Consider the following 18,590-nt stretch of genomic DNA (forward strand, 5'->3'; position numbering starts at 1 on the left):
TCCCCAGATTTCTTAGGGTGGATATCAAAGTCATGCGCAGTCCCAATAGGGCAGCGATCTGAAACACGCAGCCCGCGGGCTGCATGCGGCCCCCCAGGGACTATTTTGCGGCCCGTGATCTGTCCTCGCCTAAAACAGGGGTCCCCAATCTGCTTCCCTTCCCACTGCTCTCCCCCAAGCCGCCGCAATCGGGGAACAGGCCGCCACCGCCACAATTGGGGAACAGGCCAGCACCAAGGTCTTAACTCTCCCTGCTTATCTTCCCCAGCTTGGAGCCGACCAATTCTCGCCACCCGACGTCAATTCTAACGTCGGGGAGAAAGTTCCGGGCCAGCCAATCGCTGCCTGGCTGGCCCAGAAGTTCCTCCCCGACGTTAGAATTGACGTGATGTCGGGTGGCGTGAACTGGTCGGCCCCATGCTGGGGAAGATAAGCAGGGAGAGTTAAGACCTCGGCGCTGGCCTGTTCCCCGATTGTGGTGGCGGCAGCCTGTTCCCTGATTGTGGCGGTGGCGGCTTGGGGGAGGGCAGGGAGAAGTAAAGAAAGAAAGTGGGACAGGGAGATAGAAAGAAAGAAGGGAAATGGGACACAGACAGAAAGGGGCATGGAGAGAGAAAGACAGAAAGAAAGAAAGAAAGGGCATGGAGAAAGAAAGGGGGCACAGAGAGAGAGAGAAAGACAGACATATAGAAAGAATGGGGGCATGGATAAAGACAGAAAGAAAGAAGGGGGCAGGGTGAAAGAAATAAAAAGTTGGGGGAGGGAAGGAGACAGATGCCAGACCAGGGGGAAGGAAGGAAGGAGGGAGGGAGAGAAAGGAAAGAAAGAGATGTCAGACCATGGAAATAGGGACAGAAGAAGAGAGAGATAGAAGGGAAGGTAAGACATGGAAATGTAGATTTTGAAAAGAATGCAGAAAAATTGAATATTAATGCCAAGATGGATGCAAGGCAGAAAGTGAAGATGGAGAGAAAACCAGTCAAAGGACAAGAAGACCCTGGAAACATAGTTAAATGCACAGAAAAATAAAGTCACCAGACAACAAAGGTAAGGAAAATGATTTTATTTTCAATATAGTGATTGAAATGTGTCAGTTTTGAGAAAGGAAAAATATTAAACTTTAAATGTGAGGGCTGCAGAAAAAATAGTTAATGACAATTTTGCATAAGGTAAAACTCTTTATAGTTTATAAATCTTTCCTTTAACTGTTAAAGGAAAGATTTATAAACTATAAAGAGTTTTACCTCATGCAAAGTTGTCATTTCTTTAATAAGACATTAACTATTTTTTCTGCGGCCCTCCAAGTACCTACAAATCCAAAATGTGGCCCCACTAAGGGTTTGAGTTTGAGAACACTGCAATAGGGGCTGAGAACCATGACAGATGTCAGGCACAGGGGCAGAGAGAAGTGGAAGATCCTGATGCCGGTAAGGGAGCATGACCAGAATCTGGTGAGACCAAATAGCAGAATTTCATGGCAAGCAGCAGATCCTACAGCATTTATTGCAGCCAAGAGAATGCGGTAAACCAATAGGTAGAGAGTATGAAGTTAGGATGAATTTAGCTTAACTCTAGCAGTCACAACTTAAGAGTCACAATCAGTTTTTGTCAGACTACATATCAGTTAGATTCTATGTTTGCCTCAATCCCAAAGCATGCTGAGGCCTATGGGTTTGCTTCTCCAACTGAGAGAAACCATTGCCACAAACAGGGCCACTGTTAGATATACGGGAACCAAGGCAGAAACTGGGGAAGCCTGCCTTCAGGCTACATTTCTTCCTGAAGTAGGCATGGGTCTCCTTCTGTGGCATGGGGGCTCAGGGCAACTGTCCTGGTGCCATCTGTTAATGCTGTGCAGAGGTCTGTCTCTGGGTCCCTGGAGCTATGCTGAGGTCCTGTGGACTGCAAACTTACACTTTATAAAGATCTAAATAGGCACAAAAAATAACCTGCTTTGCGTTCTGTGATAATTTTACCTGTGTACTCAGGTGGGCAAAGGCAGGTATAGTTGTTAATACCGTCTACGCAGGTGGAATTATTTTCACAGTCATTATCTTCACAGTCATCGATATTCACTTCACAGTTTTCTCCTTCAAAGCCATCGGCACATGTACACCTTTAACAAAAACCAGAGATTTAGGCATGCTGGGAGCTGTCTTGAGCTCTGTTTGCAAACACAGTTATTTACTATACACAAGGGACCTTTCCAACCACATGAACACAGGCTGTAAGGGTTTACAGTTGAGGGTATGATCATGGCCAAGAGATGGGCAAGCATAAAAACCAGCTGGGGAGCCATGCTGGGGGGGGGGGGGGAAGGGGGAAGAGACACTCGATATCACCTTTTTTACGTCAATCTGTAAGCCTATGAAAAAGTAGGCACCCTCAAAAACAAAAAAGGCACCATTTTGTCTAGCAGTTGCCCTGTGCACCTTTTGCTATGCCCATTTCTGATCAGATTAACATTTTTTTTGTTGCTAAAACAAAGCAAAGACAAAACCCCCCCCCCAAAAACAAAACCATCACTTCTGGCAACATGTTAAAAATGACCTCAACAATCCTGCAAAGAAGGCAGATTGATCTTTGAGCAGAGTTTAGATAAAGAACAGAGATAATTTCTTAATGAATTGCAGAGAGACAGATCCAGGCAGTTCTAACGAGCTTGATGGGTAGATTAGCAGTCTTATGCAAAATTATTAGAGTCATTTAGTAAAGCACTCTATTTCATAATTCATGAAGTACATCAGGAGTAATTGTACTGTGTGATTAAATAACTCCAGATTAAAACTGCTCACAGCATGTTTAGCTACTACCGTAACGACTTGGAAATGAACCATTAATTTTTTGTTTCACTGGGATTTAAGTGTTATCATCTGTATGCCGCCTGTTAGTCCACCACGGCACAGCTGAATGTGAGGAATGTTTAGCAGGAGTCTAGCAAACTATTAATTAGCAGAATAGAGGCAGTCATGATAGATCTTGACCTGTAGTGCTTTGACTAATCAGAGAATGATTTTACAAGAATGGTCTCCAACATACATGGAACCTTATAAGGTTATTAAAGCTGCAGCACGTTGATAAAAATTGCTTTTTTTTTTTTAAGCCATGAATCCTAAGTGTATCTGCTACATATGCATTGCCAAAAATACCCCTAACTATTTCTTTTAATCTTCAGTGAAAATGGAGGCAAGTGTTCTAATGGCTCTACAAGCAATATCAAAGTACAGCAGTTATGTATCATCATCCACTGCATGAACACATCTAGACCCACACTATATTAAGGATGTCAAATGATTATTCTGTTCAGACTATTAATGTATGGCCAAATATTACCTTAGACAGACCAATGTCCCGTTTTCAATAAATTTCTAAGGTGCTCTTCAAGTGTCTTATTCCATCTTAATAAATACTTTAAATAATTGTTTAGCCTTTTTTATAGACCTCAGACCCACCACTCCTCCGTCCCACCAAAGTGTTATAACGAGGAGATGCCAGTGGTGAATTCCTCACCGGTCTATACAATTTACATGATGTGCAATTCTTATCATCTTTACACCTAAATTTTGAATTTTACTTATCTTAGTAATGGTGAACTTTCAGTTCTCTTTATAGCCTGGCGGTGAGACCCGACATGTTTCACGGAAGTTTCGTCAGGGGTCTAACCAACACCGGCGCTATCCTGCCTCTAGTGGGACGGAGGAGTGGTGGGTCTGAGGTCTATAAAAAAGGCTAAACAATTATTTAAAGTATTTATTAAGATGGAATAAGACACTTGAAGAGCACCTTAGAAATTTATTGAAAATGATTATTCTGTGCATCAAATAGAGAGGGAGAAAAATCCTCAAGTATGAAGAGATGCAGAGACTAAGGGCTCTTTTTACTAAGCCACGTTAGCATTTTTAGCACGTGCTAAACCCGCGCTACGCGGCTAGAAACTAACACCAGCTCAATGCTGGCGTTAAGGTCTAACGCGCATGGCAATTTAGCGTGCGCTATTCTGCGTGTTAAAGCCCTAACGTGGCTTAGTAAAAGGAGCCCTAAGAAACTGTGTCAGAAGAGCAAATGAATGTTTCTCATTGCGCTGGATGCCTCAGAAGCTTCCAAGCACACCTTGATAGCTGCCTACATGAATTACATACTATAAACTCGAGAAGTTAGCTCTCTTTGACATAATTTAAGTACCATGGAGAATGGTAGCAGTAAATTTGAGAGACTGAGATCATAACGCACATATCACGAAGAATGCCATGATTTTAATATAGTTGTTTTCACTGTAGTACTTAGTCAAATCTATTCACACTTGGACAAACATAACAGTTTTTGCAAGATCTCTCGACCTCTCTGCAGCTTTTGACCTGGTGAATCATTCTTTACTGCTGTCTTGTCTTTCTGCACTGCCGTACAGTGAGAGATTGGAGAAACTGGGCCTCTTCTCCCTTGAAAAGTGGAGACTGAGAGGGGACATGATCGAAACATTCAAGATAATGAAGGGAATAGACTTAGTAGATAAAGACAGGTTGTTCACCCTCTCCAAGGTAGGGAGAACGAGAGGGCACTCTCTAAAGTTAAAAGGGGACAGATTCCGAACAAACGTAAGGAAGTTCTTCTTCACTCGGAGAGTGGTAGAAAACTGGAACGCTCTTCCAGAGTCTGTCATAGGGGAAAACATCCTCCAGGGATTCAAGACAAAGTTAGACAAGTTTCTGCTGAACCAGAACATATGCAGGTAGGGCTAGTCTGTTAGGACGCTAGTCTTTGACCAGAGGGCCACCGCGTGAGCGGACTGTTGGGCACGATGGATCACTGGTCTGACCCAGCAGCGGCAATTCTTATGTTCTTATGATCTATTTGATTGATTTTTTTGTGGTTCTCTCCAACCGTTCTTACACATTTGTTACTCTCACCACTAAAACTTCTTCTCGATCTCTAAGTTGTGGGGGTCGCTCTGGGTTCAGTTCCTACACCTCCACTTTTCAATCTCTTTTATCAGTCTTCTTGTAACACTGATTCAATCCATCGGTGTCTCATTCCACTTCTATACCAACGATATTTTTCAACTAATCCTTACCAGTCCCCATATCAAACCACTTCAGGACTGCCATGCCACCTGGCTCCTAGAACATAAATTATTTTTGAAGAAAAACAATGCTGACTAACTAATGGGCTCTCCAACCCGACTACTTCTTTGACTCTCTTTGGTACATCTATCCAGCTAGTATCTTCTTTCAGATACAGAGGTGTTGCCTTAACAACTTACTTTTTCTGCACATACAGTACATATATCAAATGTATGTGAAGAATGCTGGTGTAGAAGGACTGAGGTTGAGATAGACACTAAAGAATGACACGGGATTGTTTCTCATGGTTGTCTGCAGGGATGGGAACAAATTATATCCATAGAGACAGGGACAAATTCTGTCCCACATGTCATTATCACACTGCTCCTTAACCATGGTCCTTAATCTATTAGTGTGAAACATTTATTATCAGCTTCTTTTTTCTACTCTATACTGAGAATGCAGAGATGTTTTGGTTATATTTGTCAGCTCTTTTCCACTGATGCTATCACTGTATTTATCAGGGTCAGTTCAGCCATTGGACCAGATGAGGTTCTGGACCAGGGCGCAAAAATCTCTGGCCCCTGGGCTCACCACCAGTGCCTCACCTGGTCTAAAGCTTTCTCCCACATCTCTCTCAGTCCAATATTTCTTCCCTTTTCTCTCCAGGCCCTAGTCTGGCATTGCTTCTTCTCCTCCGGTTCTCCTTCCCCCAAGGCCCTCTAAACATTACTTTGCTTGCTGGTAGGAACAGCATGCACTGCAGGCTGCTTTTGGCCAGTCCTGGGTCTTCCCTCTGCCGCGTCCTGCCTGCAATTTCCTGTCCGCAGGATGCAGCAGAGAAAAGACCTAGGGCTGGCCAAAAGCAGCTTGCTGGTGCATGCTGTTGCTACCGGCAAACAAGGTAATATTTCAAGGGCTGTGGGGGAAAGGACGAGGGGGAGAGAGAGGAGAGGGAGCGACGCTGGACTAGGGGCTTGAGAGAGAAGGGGAGAGAGTTTAAGCTTTGGGGGCAGGGGCACTGCCACCGAGTTGGCTCGAGGCGCTGGTCATGGTATTTACAAAACATTTATGATCAGAGAAAAACACATACCAAAATCCATCTTTCTCTCCTTCTTTTAAATGACAAGTTCCACCATGTTTGCAAGGGTTACTGATGCAGGCATGAATTGGGATATCACAATCCTGGCCCTGTTGAAATACAAAAAGCAAAGGGAAACTAACTGAAACTGCAAACATTCATTTCATTATAATTTTAAGACAGCAGGCATTGACATATAGACCCAGTTTAGATTTCTCTCTTATGTACCTTAAAGCCATATGGACAGGTGCACCTATAGAACTCAACCGGGTCGTTATTGCAGGTCCCATCATTTTTACATGGGTTGGATAAGCAGGGGTTACACTTGGCAAGAATATTTACATCCACAGAACCTAAAATATAACACAGAAGTAACATTTCAGATTAAGTTATACTTTTTGGTGGGAATCTCTATGTCACACTTTTAAAATGGAACCTATGATGGCCATACAACAGGGACATTATAGGAAGTTTATGGATATTTGGGAGCCATTGACAAAATTCTGTAAGGAGTGACTGTTGATTTTGCCGATTGATAATACACGTTCAGGGTGCATGGGTGGGAGGGGGGTGGGAAGATATATTTTTAATTCGAGTGCAAATTGTTGGATATGTAGTAGGGGGGGTGAAATATGTATTTGTCACAGAATATAATTTTGTTTGATTTTAAGTGCTGTTAAAGTATAAAATGATTGTATAATATGTTGCACTTATTTTTGGCTTTAAAATGAATAAAGATTTATTAAAAAAAAAACCCCAAAAACAACATTTCAGTGAGAGTTTGTATTTTACAAGTATTCTTTAATATATTAGCCTGTTTTCAAAGATGACTTTGCTCTTCTTGAACAACAGAATGCAGTTGTTTGCAACTTGGTTTGGAACTATTATAGTGCCAACCACTAAGGGGGGGGGGGCGCGATTCTATAACTGGGCATGTCCTGTTAGGCATTCTGCTGGCGCATGATGTGCAGCAAGAATTTGTTATAGAACACTGGTATATGCTGTTATCAGTGTGCCTACCATTTACACATCTACACATTAACTATATACAGTACTCCCCTGAAATTTGCGGGGGTTCCGTTCCCGCAAATTAAAAAAAAAAAAATGAATACGATTTTTCAGCTGATCGAAGGCAGGAGAGGGCAGCTGGGGTGCTGGCGGGTGCTTAAATTGTACTTATGAAGCTGGGCACATTTTCTGACCGCCTCTTCCTGGTACTAAAATCATGGTTACACCAATCAGGAGCGTGTCAGGTCCTGATTGGTGTAACCATGACTTTAGTATCAGGAAGAGGCGGTTTGAAAATACTGCAAATTACTGGGTCCGCGATTTGTGAACCGCAAATTTGCGGGGGTTTACTGCATTCAGAGTACACAACTCAAATATTTAAATCACAACTCTCTGAATTAATTCTTTTTCCAAGATCTCAGCGGTGTTTCATGGTCACATACTCTTCTTTAAACTTATAAAAGTTAGCTTCTAAATTGAATTATAATTTTATTTTAACTTCAACTTGTAATTAGATACTTAAATAAATACTCATTTGTCTTATGATTAAATAATGGCAAAGGGATCTTTCTCTGACACAGAATCTATGTTTTGCCATAGCTTTATCAAGAAATTCCCCTTAGCAAGCCAACACCATTGTTACTGTACACCTCACTCTTAAGGCAGAAACCATTTACACACCAGCAATTATGTACACACGGCATGGGCATGCATAACAGTATTCTGTGAGGTAAGCACATAACTTAGAAGCCATCACTTCTTGCAGTTATGCGCCATTGCTCTTATACGCCCTTCCATAAGCGCGCTTAGAGCATTTTCACACATGCCTCAGATACTGTAAAGGTAACCCCAAAATGGGCACACAACTTTGGGGGCAAATTACAGATCTGTGCGCACACAATTAGCTAATTAGGCGATAACAATTAGTTATTGTGGTTGACAAGCACTTTCTTGGTACTAATTAGGAGTTAGGAGTTACACCCTATTCTATAACATGCACACCTAAATTTCATAGTTAGCAACTCCAAAGTGGGCATGGCTATGGGAGGGGCAAAGGCGGGTCAGGAGTATTCCCAGAATTTAGGCACAATGTTATAGAATACTTGCATTTGCCTGCCTAATTGTCATCAGTTGGGCATGAGCATTTACACCAGCCAAAAGTTAGGTGTAAAGGCCCTGATTCTATAAATAGCACCTAGATCAGTGGTGACTAGCTGATTTCCACACAAAACCTAAAATGTCTTAATTGGCTTAAATAATCGAAAATATGATTTAAAGCTAAATAAAAAAGCAATTAATTTAAATTCCACACAGAATCAGTGTAATACCTACCAGCACCTTCACCAAAGCACCTACCAGTGCTTATCCACACCTACCCAAATGTAGGCATGGTTAGGGGGCGGCATAGAATGACCTACATGTTGGTAGGTTGCTGTGTTAGGCGCTGGTAAATTAGGCCAAGAAAACCCTGGCCTAATATACTGGTGCCTAACATTATGATGCCTACCAAAGTCTAAGACGAGCTAGGTGCAGCTCTATAAATGGCGCCTAACTTTGATTGACATTCGGTAGGTGCTGTTTTCAATGGCGCCTACCAATTTAGGCATTGTTTATAGAGTCACGCCCCAAATGTGAAGGTTGTTCGTTGCAAAGCACTCATTTCTGAGTGGAGGAGTGGCCTAGTGGTTAGATCAGATGCCTCAGCAACCTGAGATTGTGAGTTCATCCCACTGCAATTCCTTGTGACTCTGGGCAAGTCACGAAACACTTCAGTGTCCCAGGTACAAAATAAGTTCCTGTCTAAAATATGTAAACCACTTTGATTATAATCACACAGAAAATGCAGTATATCAAGTCCCATCTCCTTTACTAGCATCATTTTGGTGCCTGTCTTTGGGCACCATTTGCAGAATCTAGCCCATAAATGCCCATAAACACATAACTGCAGGAATAGAATTGTACAGATACAAGCCACTCAACTTCCACATATTCAAATTCCGAATATACATACTGTACATTTTCAATGACTATCCCAGTACATTTTACTTTGATCACATGTATATGTAGACTATTTTGAATTAATGCACAATAACAGCTAAACAGCTGTCAACATGGTGATAGGCTCAGGAGTAATCTAAGGAAATACTTCTTTACAGAAAGGATGGCAGATGAGTGTCATAGTCTCCCAGTAGAGGTGGTGGAGACAAAGACTGTGTCTGAATTCAACAAAGCATGGGACAGGAGGAGGGAAAGGAGGAGATAGTGGATGCTGCGGATGGGCAGATTGCATGGACCATTTGGCCTTTATCTGCCATCATGTTTCTATGTTAACATCTAGCTAACTTTTATAAGAATACCAAATTCTCTGTAGTTTTTTTTCATGGAGAATCTGTGCAAACACTAATATTCAGATCTTTGCACATAATCTGAAGTGTACCTTCAGATATAATTCACTCATTAGAGACACACCAAATTTAGATTCTGTTTCAGTAACGAAACCAGCTAGAAATCTGGATTTGGTTATGTTTCATGCATGTGAATTTTTGGCTGAAACCAAAATTCCCTGCCACATAACCACTCTGTGCTGCCAGAAGCCCATTCCCCTAGCCTAGCCTCCCCCCTGGCAGAAACCTATTTATTCTTTTAAACAAGACCAGTTAAAATTAATTGCATGTTCTATGACAGAAAGTGTTCAGAATGGGGCACTGGGGCAGCTGACTTGGATCCCTTATCAACAACTTTTTTCAAGTCTAGCTTTCTTTTCTAACCTGCTTATAATATTGGGTAAACAGTGCTGACAACTGAAATGGCCAGCTACAAGGACCCTTATAAAAATGAAAGTACAGGTTTAAGATCCTTTATCCGAAATCCTAAAAACTGAAAAGCTCCAAAAACTGAAAATTTTTTGTAACTGTGATGGAGTGTATGTCCCATCATGGGAGAGAGTATTTCCTGAGGGAGGGCTACACCAGAGTCTGGGTTTCTTAAAGGATGGGCGATAGGTAACTTGGGTTAAACAGGGAGTAGCTAGGTCAACCTAGTTCCTAATGTGGTGGTTCTAGTCATAATAGAAGACTAGGTGGGTGGTGTTAGGAACTAGCTACCCCTATTTCCCCAGAGTATTGTGTTTCTCAATAGTACAGACTGGATGACTGCCATTGGACTTGCATAACTGATTTGCATCCTAACCCTCGGTAAGCCCACAATCTGCTCAGACTAGCAAGGACACTCGGTATATACCCTCAGTAGGCAGGGAAAGAACACTCGTCCTCCAGTCTCAGGTAGGCGGTACCAGGGGTATGACAATTTGTGCTGCTGATTTTGGCTCTTTTGACTAATGAGTTTGCCTACCACTGATCTAGGGGTATATAAAGTCATTACTCAACCTAGGAAGGTGGTAAGGCAAAGATCTTATCGACTTCTAGAGGCAAAGTGCCAGGAAGTGGAGAAGGAGGTAGCAGAAAAGTTATGTCTTGGGGCAATTGAAGAATCTAACAATGAGTGCTCCAGTCCTATAGTGTTGGTGCCGAAACCTAATGGCTGTACCTGCTTTTGTATTGATTTTAGACAAGTCAATGCAGTTTCCCGCTTTGATGCATATCCCATACCTCGAGTAGAGGATCTGGTGGAACAATTAAGGGGCACAATATATTTCCACCCTAGACTTACCTAATGGATATTGCAAATTCCGTTGGACCCAGCATACTGTGAGAAGATGGCATTTAGTACCCCAGGAGGGCTGTATCAGTTTACCATTCTCCATTTTGGGTTACATGGGGCCCCTGCAACTTTTCAAAGAGTCATGAACTTGGTGTTAAGACCAGAGTAGGGATATGCCAATGCGTATTTAGATGATGTTGTGGTATTGTCCTCCTCATGGGAGGAACACCTCACACATCTCACTGCTATATGTGAGTCCTTGAAGAAGGCTGGTTTAATAGCCAATCCAAAGAAATGTTTAGGCCAAAGGGAGGTTAAGTATTTAGGATGTCAAGTTGGAAATGGGTGGGTGAAGCCTCTAATCTCGAAAGTAGAAATTCAGAAGACAGCTGTCCCAAAGACAAAGAAAGAGCTAAGAGCATTTTGGGGCTTAGCAAGGTACTATTGTAAGTTCATTCCACGATTCTCAGAGATATGAATCGCTATGGCCACTGGTGACACATCATTCCAAAAACCAAAAAATTCTATAATTCAAAATGTCTCTGGTCCTGAACATTTTGGATAAAGAATCATGAACCTGTATTAAATTCATTCAGGTCAATATTTCAAAGCACTTATCTGAATAACAGCACCTGCTACCGGTGGTGTAGTAAAGGAGGGGAGGCGGTCCACCCCAAGCGCTATCTTGGTAGGGGTGCCAGCACCCGATCTCCTCTCTGACCCCGCTTCTTCCCACTCCTCCCCCCACTGTGTACACGCCTTCACTTCCCCTCCCCCATACCTCCAGCTCTTCGCTGGTGCGAACAGCAACTGCAACCTGCTGCTCGCACCAGCGTCGGCTCTCTTTGTCATATCACTTCCGAGTCCAGCACCTAGGAAATGATGTCAGAGGGAGAGCCGACACAAAAGTAGGCAGCAAGTTGGTGATGCTGCTCATGCCAGGATAGTTAATGAGGTATGGGGGAGGGGGAAAGGGTATGCGCATGACAGGGGGGTGGAGAAGGAACGGGGGTCAAGCATGGGAGGGATGCCAATGCCACAAGCACCTCTCATCCTAGATAAGTGCTGGTGACTGTAATATTCAGAGGCTGTATCCAAACAGTGCCAGGGTGGAGTGTGGGCAGAACTGGTCTCAATGGACAGTGGCAATAGTCAATCTGCTATCTGGATAACATGGGACAGAAAGCTGTGTTAAGTTATTCGAGTAAGTTCTTTGAATAGCAGAATGAATAAGGCCACCATCCAGATAAGTTCCGGCGCTGACCACCTTATTCATATATTCAGCGCTGGCCCTTATTTAGATAGTGGTGCTGAAAATCCACATATATTAATTTAAAAACAATGTTGACTGCAGCAGCTTCATACGCACCCAATAATTTTTTGAGGTTTGTAAGAAGTAATGTCGAACTTTACACTGTCAGTATAGCAAAAAAGTACAGTCAGAAAACTGTGGCCAGACCTCGGCTTTGATTCTGGAAGCCCTGAGCCACACTAGCAGCAATGAGATAGGGCTCAGAGGCAGATGATAGAGTAACAAGTAAATGCTGACTGACAAAGACAAGAGAGACATCCAGTCTGCCCAGCCTCTCTATGCTGATTATCCTCACCTTTGGAGAAGTTTCTTAGGGGCAGGATCAACCCAATAAGGTTCAGGTAAGACCATACTTGGGAAAAGAAATAGACTGGCTTAATTCTGAATCTAAATATAGTCATATGAAGGCTGTACATGGGCATTGCTCAGATATTTTAAGTAGGCCTGAAGGAGTAGTGCTAAACCCTATGAAAGGGTGAGAGCCAGAGGATCTGAAAGAGACTGCAGTTCTATCTCAAGTGGTCTTTTATGCTGACTATGAGAAAGGGAATGTATTTTACTTAAAAGCTGTGCTGGGTGTACACATGTAAAAAGGATAAACATACTTTTTGTTATACAAGTTTTACTAAAGCTGAAATACAAAAGAACCCAATGCTTTCACTTTGTAAATGTCCCCAAGAAACTTGTACATTTACATAAGAATAGCTACACTGGGTCAGGCCAATGGTCCATCTAGCCCAGTATCCTGCTTTCAACAGTGGTCTAGCAAATTCACAAGTATATTGCAGAAACCCAAATAGTATCAACAATCCCAGGGCAAGCAGTGGCTTCCCTCATGTCGGTTTCAATAGCAGGCTATGGACCTTTCCTCCAGGAATTTGTTCAAATCTTAAACACAACTGTGCTAACTGCTGAATTGAATTGTTTACCCTATTACATCCACAATTAAAATCTTGGGAGTGAATCTGGATAGGAACTTAAAAATGAATGCTCAGATAGAAACTGTCATGCGAAAAGGCTTTTATATGCTCTGGAAGCTTCGCTCCATTAGATCTTACTTGGTGTGCCTCAAGGTTCAGTTCTTGGGTCTGCTCTTTTTAACATTTTTATAAGCGATATTGCTGAAGGGCTGACTGGTAAGATTTGCCTCTTTGCAGATGATACCAAATTACACAGCGTTCAGAAATTCTGTACTAGCCACCTCTCAAAAAAAAAAAATGCTCACTTCTCAATGTCATCTTAAATAACGGTGTCAGGTCAAAAGCGCGCCAGGACAAAGGCGCGTGCAGACAATTGAGCGCAGCGTGGAGGCGCGCGCCTCAGAAAATTACTGTTTTTACGGCTCTGACGGGGGTGTGTGTGGGGGAAACCCCCCACTTTACTTAATAGAGATCGCGCCGCGTTGTGGGGGCATTGTGGGGGGTTGTAACCCCCCACATTTTACTGAAAACTTAACTTTTTCCCTGTTTTTAGGGAAAAAGTTGTTTACAGTAAAATGTGGAGGGTTACAACCCCCCAAACCCCCCACAACGCCGACGCGATATCTATTAAGTAAACTGGGGGGGCTCCCCAACAAAACCTTCCGTCGGAGCCCCTAAAAACTGTAATTTTCTTCGGCGCGCGCCTCTGTCTTGCGCTCAGTTGTCGGCGCATGCCTTTGTCTTTCGCCGAGTTGTCTATGAACCTAAATAACTTCCATCATACAGCATTATCAACAGGCAAAAATATGTTCGCAAGACTGTCTGGGCAAGCAAAATGAACTATCAACAGGAAACAAAATCTGGATATAACATTTCAACATTTCAGTCGGGCGACAAACGGAAGAAAACAATACCTTGGCAGGTGAATTTTTTGGAGGGCGTGGTAAGAAGAAGTTTGTCTGCCAGTTCCCCGGGTCCGGCACATCGGGCAATGCCTGGCTCTTTGTATTCCGATTTAACCCAGTCTGATAGCCATTGCATGTTGCAATCGCAGAAAAGAGGATTGGCCCCTATAGCACTGTAACAAAAATTTTTTTGAAACAAACATTAGAAACATAAGACAAAATAAGTGTGACTTCTGACCATAGCTCAAACCCTATTTCTAATCTGGGTTATCACTCATGCATTGCATTTACTGAGGCACCATAAGGGGTAACAATGATAAAATTCATGAACTAACCATATACTTTGCCATGACTAGTCTATGTATTATTGTGAGGTTGGTAAATAACACCTATAGTCCAATATCCAAATTTTAGCTACAAGAATAGTTATGGTACAGCTCAAATTATTTCATATCTTCATTTTATTTTGGTTATACGAGCAAAAAGTCACTATCTTTTGAATTGTACTTGATGAGGTTGTTGTTTTTTTTTTTTTCCTGGCCTTCTTTGAGCTTCCAACTCAACTGAAACTAGAGAGGGGATCTGTTACTGCTTAGGGATCTTTCCTCCTATTTTATATCCCTTCTGAATTTAATTTGAATTCAGTTACTACAGTCACTGTCCTGTCCTTTTCTGGAATCCTGCAATCATGGGCCCTGCATTCAATCACCTGGTGTTGCTTTTGTGCAATGCATGACTTGATCTTCGCTTCCCAACCATCCGGGAGCTCTGAATTATTTCTTCAGAGGGAGAGAAAAAAAATCCAACTTGAGAATCCAACTCAGGCTCCTCTGTAGACTTGATGAATTTTCAACTCTACATTCTTTTTCCTCAAGTTGTTTTCTCTCCCCCCCTCCCCCCACACTTATGTCATTTGGCAATGAGCAGTGACTGTTATGGCCATTTAAAGTATAAATAAAATAAAACACAGGGAAGAGATATGAATTAGGTCATGCCATGTGAGGTCATGACTGCCAACTACCCTTTCCCACAAACCACTTTGCCATTTACATAGATGTAATTAGCTGTCACATGGATCAGAAGAACCAGGTAACTGAAATAATATTTTTGATTAATTGCATTGTAAAGGGTACTGTGATCCTGTTTAGACAAATGGTGGTCATTTTAATAAAATTGAGATTCATTTAGGCGGAAAGTTATCAAAGTGTGGTAAAGTACAAACTTTTATTGTACCAATTTGCAGTATCATGGTTCTGCAGGTTACTGACTGCCATGGTAAACAAATAATGCTGCTTGCAAGATATCTGATGAGCAGCATTATTCTAACATCTCTTGAGCTGCATCATCTAGAAGCCGTAGTGCTACCTATGCCCTCCTCTATTCCTGACAACCCCCAAGTCAGACCACCCCCGAGTAAGCCCTTTATTCCTCCATACCCATGGTCATACCTTAATCCTTGATGCTATAGTGGTCCTCAGGGCTGGAGTGATTCCTAATTGATGTTGTTCATCTGATGCCATCTCTTAAAATAGAACCCCTAGAGACAGTCTCATGATACTACTGCTAGGGATCATATTTCTATATAAGGACATGATGGGGAGGAGCCTGGAAATGTTGACCAGAAGAATCAGGCTACAAATCTTAGGGTTATTTTACCACAACTTTAGGACTACAATACAACATAAGGTGTGCACCTTATGTTGTAGAACAGCATTGTGTTGTGGAATGTATATAGTAATGAGCTGCTTTAAATTAATTTGCATGTTTTGTATCTCATTACTATGTACCATGGGGAAACACTGTTTAGCACTGCATTAGGACAAGAATCATACCCTTAGAGCTCTTTAGGTCACATTAAGATGTTAATAATAATGCAGGGTATTGATATAATGCAGCTTGATAACTTCCCCCCTTAGTTGTTTTTTTCTAGATTATAAATCATACTGACTTAAAGTCACTACATTATAAGAGTATGGAATTTAGCTTGTGTTCAGAGAAATGGCAGCACTGGACTGAATTCCTCACACTTGCAATAAGCCATTCTATGAGAGCGTTCCAGTGGGGGGTGGTTTCCAAGCTCTGTGCTTTGACACAATGGGCACGATTCAGTAAAAGGCATCCAAATTAGAGTTGCACGTGGACAGAAATCAAACCCACCCCCGCTAATATACATTTCATCCCTGTCTGTTCCCACAAGTGATTTCTTCCATATCTACCCCTACTCAGAACCTTTCAAGGTAGTTATTTCATTTAATTGTGCTACTAAAGTATGTTAGAGGCTCTTATAGAGACCCATTTGCAAAGTATGTATTCTTCCCAAATAACACTTCCAAATAAGCGAAGGCACTTTATTAATTGGGAGGAATATATACTTTGTAAATGGGTCTCTAATATAAATATAAAATATAAATACACTAGCCGACGAGTAACTCACAGCTGTGTCAGCTGAAGATTTCCTCTGAAGGTGGCCAAAACTCCCTTTTATCAAGCTTGGCAGGCAACAGCAATGTCCCTGAGTCACAAATGCCGGCACCTCAGTGGCTCATGGATGCTGCCGCACCTGTCAGAAGAGAGTTCCAAGGGATTCCAACCAAACCCATTCCCAAGCAACTCTCTAACCCAAAGTTAGGTGCTGGCATGATCTGTGCTAAGATAATAGTCACTAAAGGGTGCTCTGCATGGAGCTCCCTTTACAGAATATTAGCTCAGCATGCATTTCACGTCTAACTTTGGGCACCAGCAATAACGCCTGCCAAAAGCTGATATAAATTCTGGCATACAACTACTGAGAGGCGCACAAATGACAGTACAGTGCTCCCTTGAGATTCACGGGAGTTCCGTTCCAGGAACCCCCACGAATCTCAAAAAACCACAAATATGTTTTTTCATTGGGGAGCCTGGAACGCCGGGAGTGCAGGAAATCACTCGTAGTCCGCTCCGACTGCCTCTTCCTGCACGAAGTTGAGCCTTATCCAATCAGGAGCTGCGTGTCAAAGCAGCTCCTGATTGGATAAGGCCCGACTTTGTGCAGGAAGAGGCGGTCGGAGCGAACCGCGAGTGATTTCCTGCACTCGCAGCGCTCCGGCTGCTCTCTCCTGCCTCTCCCGCTGCCCTCTCCTTGTTGGCGGTTCGCGGTCCAAAAATACCACGAATGACCGGGACTGTGAACCACCAACCGCGAACAACTGGGGGAACACCCCTGATCTGCCCAGGCCCCTCCCATGGCTGTGACCCCTTTGGAGTTCCATGCTATGAAAATTAGGCTTGATGATATAGAATAAGGCGCAGGGCAGACCTGCACATAAGTCCTGATGACTGCCAATTATTGTCATCACCTAATTACCTAAGTAGTTTACTTGCAGATTTGGGATCTGTGCCCAAGCTTGCATGCTCAACTTTGGCCAACCTACATAAAATCAATCCAGCATCCTGTTTCCAACCCAGGACCAAAGTACCTAGCTAGATCCCAAGTAGTAAAACAGATTTTATGTTGCTCATCCTAGGAATAAGCAGTGGATTTCCCCAAGCCATCTTAATAAGGGCCTATGGACTTCTCTTTTAGGAAATTATCTAAATCTTTTTTAAACCTTGTTAAGCTAACTGATTTCACCACATTCTCTGGCAACAAATTCAAGAGTTTAATTACATGTTGTGTGATAAAATATGTTCTCTGATTTATTTTAAATCTACTGCTCAGTAGCTTCATCACATGCTCCCTAGTCCAATTATTTTTGGAAAGAGTAAACAAGCAATTCACCCTTTCAGACCCCCAATATTCTCTTTTGTTAGAAAGATATTCTGTTATATTGATTGATTTAGTTTTAATCCAACATGTGCTCTTATGAAAAAGAAATACATCAAAATCCTGTGGGATAGTAGAAAATCTTCACAGATGTGGGGATACATGTGACAAATGTCACCCAATAATTCTGTACAGTGGTGTCAAGTTTTGCTACCTGGTCTGCCAACAATTAAGAACATAAAAACACAAAATAGGCCACACTGAGTCAAAACAAGATCCTTCAAGGTCAGCATCCTGTCCCCAAGTGACAGACCTGATCACAAACCTGATCACATGTACCCTATAAATTAGTGATATTATATATATTTTTTATATTGTCATTCTTTAACTGTGCTTAAAATTATATATGTACTTAGCTTTTATATCAGCCAACGCCTGGGAGTCCGACCCGACATGACATGTTTCGCACCAAACAGTGATACAGCACTGTTTGGTGCGAAACATGTCATGTCGGGTCAGACTCCCAGGCATTGGCTGATATAAAAGCTAAGTACATATATAATTTTAAGCACAGTTAAAGAATGACAATATAAAAAAATATATATAATATCAATAATTTATTGGTAAACAGAACAATATATATGGGCAGCCAATGATGGAGTGCCACGTAATTCTTCCCGCAGGTATGAACTAACATAGCGGTAGAGTGGTGGGGCTGAGGCTTCCTAATTAATAACAAGATTTGTTGTATGTCCAAGTCCATATGATGAATTTGGTATATGCACGTTAGGATTTGGAATAGACACACATTAAGCGCATCGCCATAGACTTCTTAGGATATATAATATAATGGCACAAACTATACATTATTTGAGATAAGTAAATAAGTCAGAGGCCAGTGACTA

At 42.2% G+C, this 18,590-nt stretch overlaps 1 protein-coding gene across 1 annotated transcript in view; it reads right to left on the reverse strand.

Annotated features, from left to right (window-relative positions):
* The window catches only part of SLIT2 (slit guidance ligand 2), an 846,763-nt gene that overhangs the window by 79,519 nt on the left and 748,654 nt on the right, over positions 1 to 18,590 (reverse strand). The window contains exons 25-28 of the mRNA XM_033948663.1: positions 13,953 to 14,116; positions 6,367 to 6,491; positions 6,151 to 6,248; positions 1,977 to 2,116 (exon numbers count right to left, since the gene is read on the reverse strand). Coding sequence (XP_033804554.1) covers positions 1,977 to 2,116; positions 6,151 to 6,248; positions 6,367 to 6,491; positions 13,953 to 14,116 — 527 coding nt within the window. The remainder of the gene's footprint in view (positions 1 to 1,976; positions 2,117 to 6,150; positions 6,249 to 6,366; positions 6,492 to 13,952; positions 14,117 to 18,590) is intronic.

This window comes from Geotrypetes seraphini, chromosome 1 (genome assembly GCF_902459505.1).
Source record: "Geotrypetes seraphini chromosome 1, aGeoSer1.1, whole genome shotgun sequence".
Classification (NCBI taxonomy): Eukaryota; Metazoa; Chordata; class Amphibia; order Gymnophiona; family Dermophiidae; genus Geotrypetes; species Geotrypetes seraphini.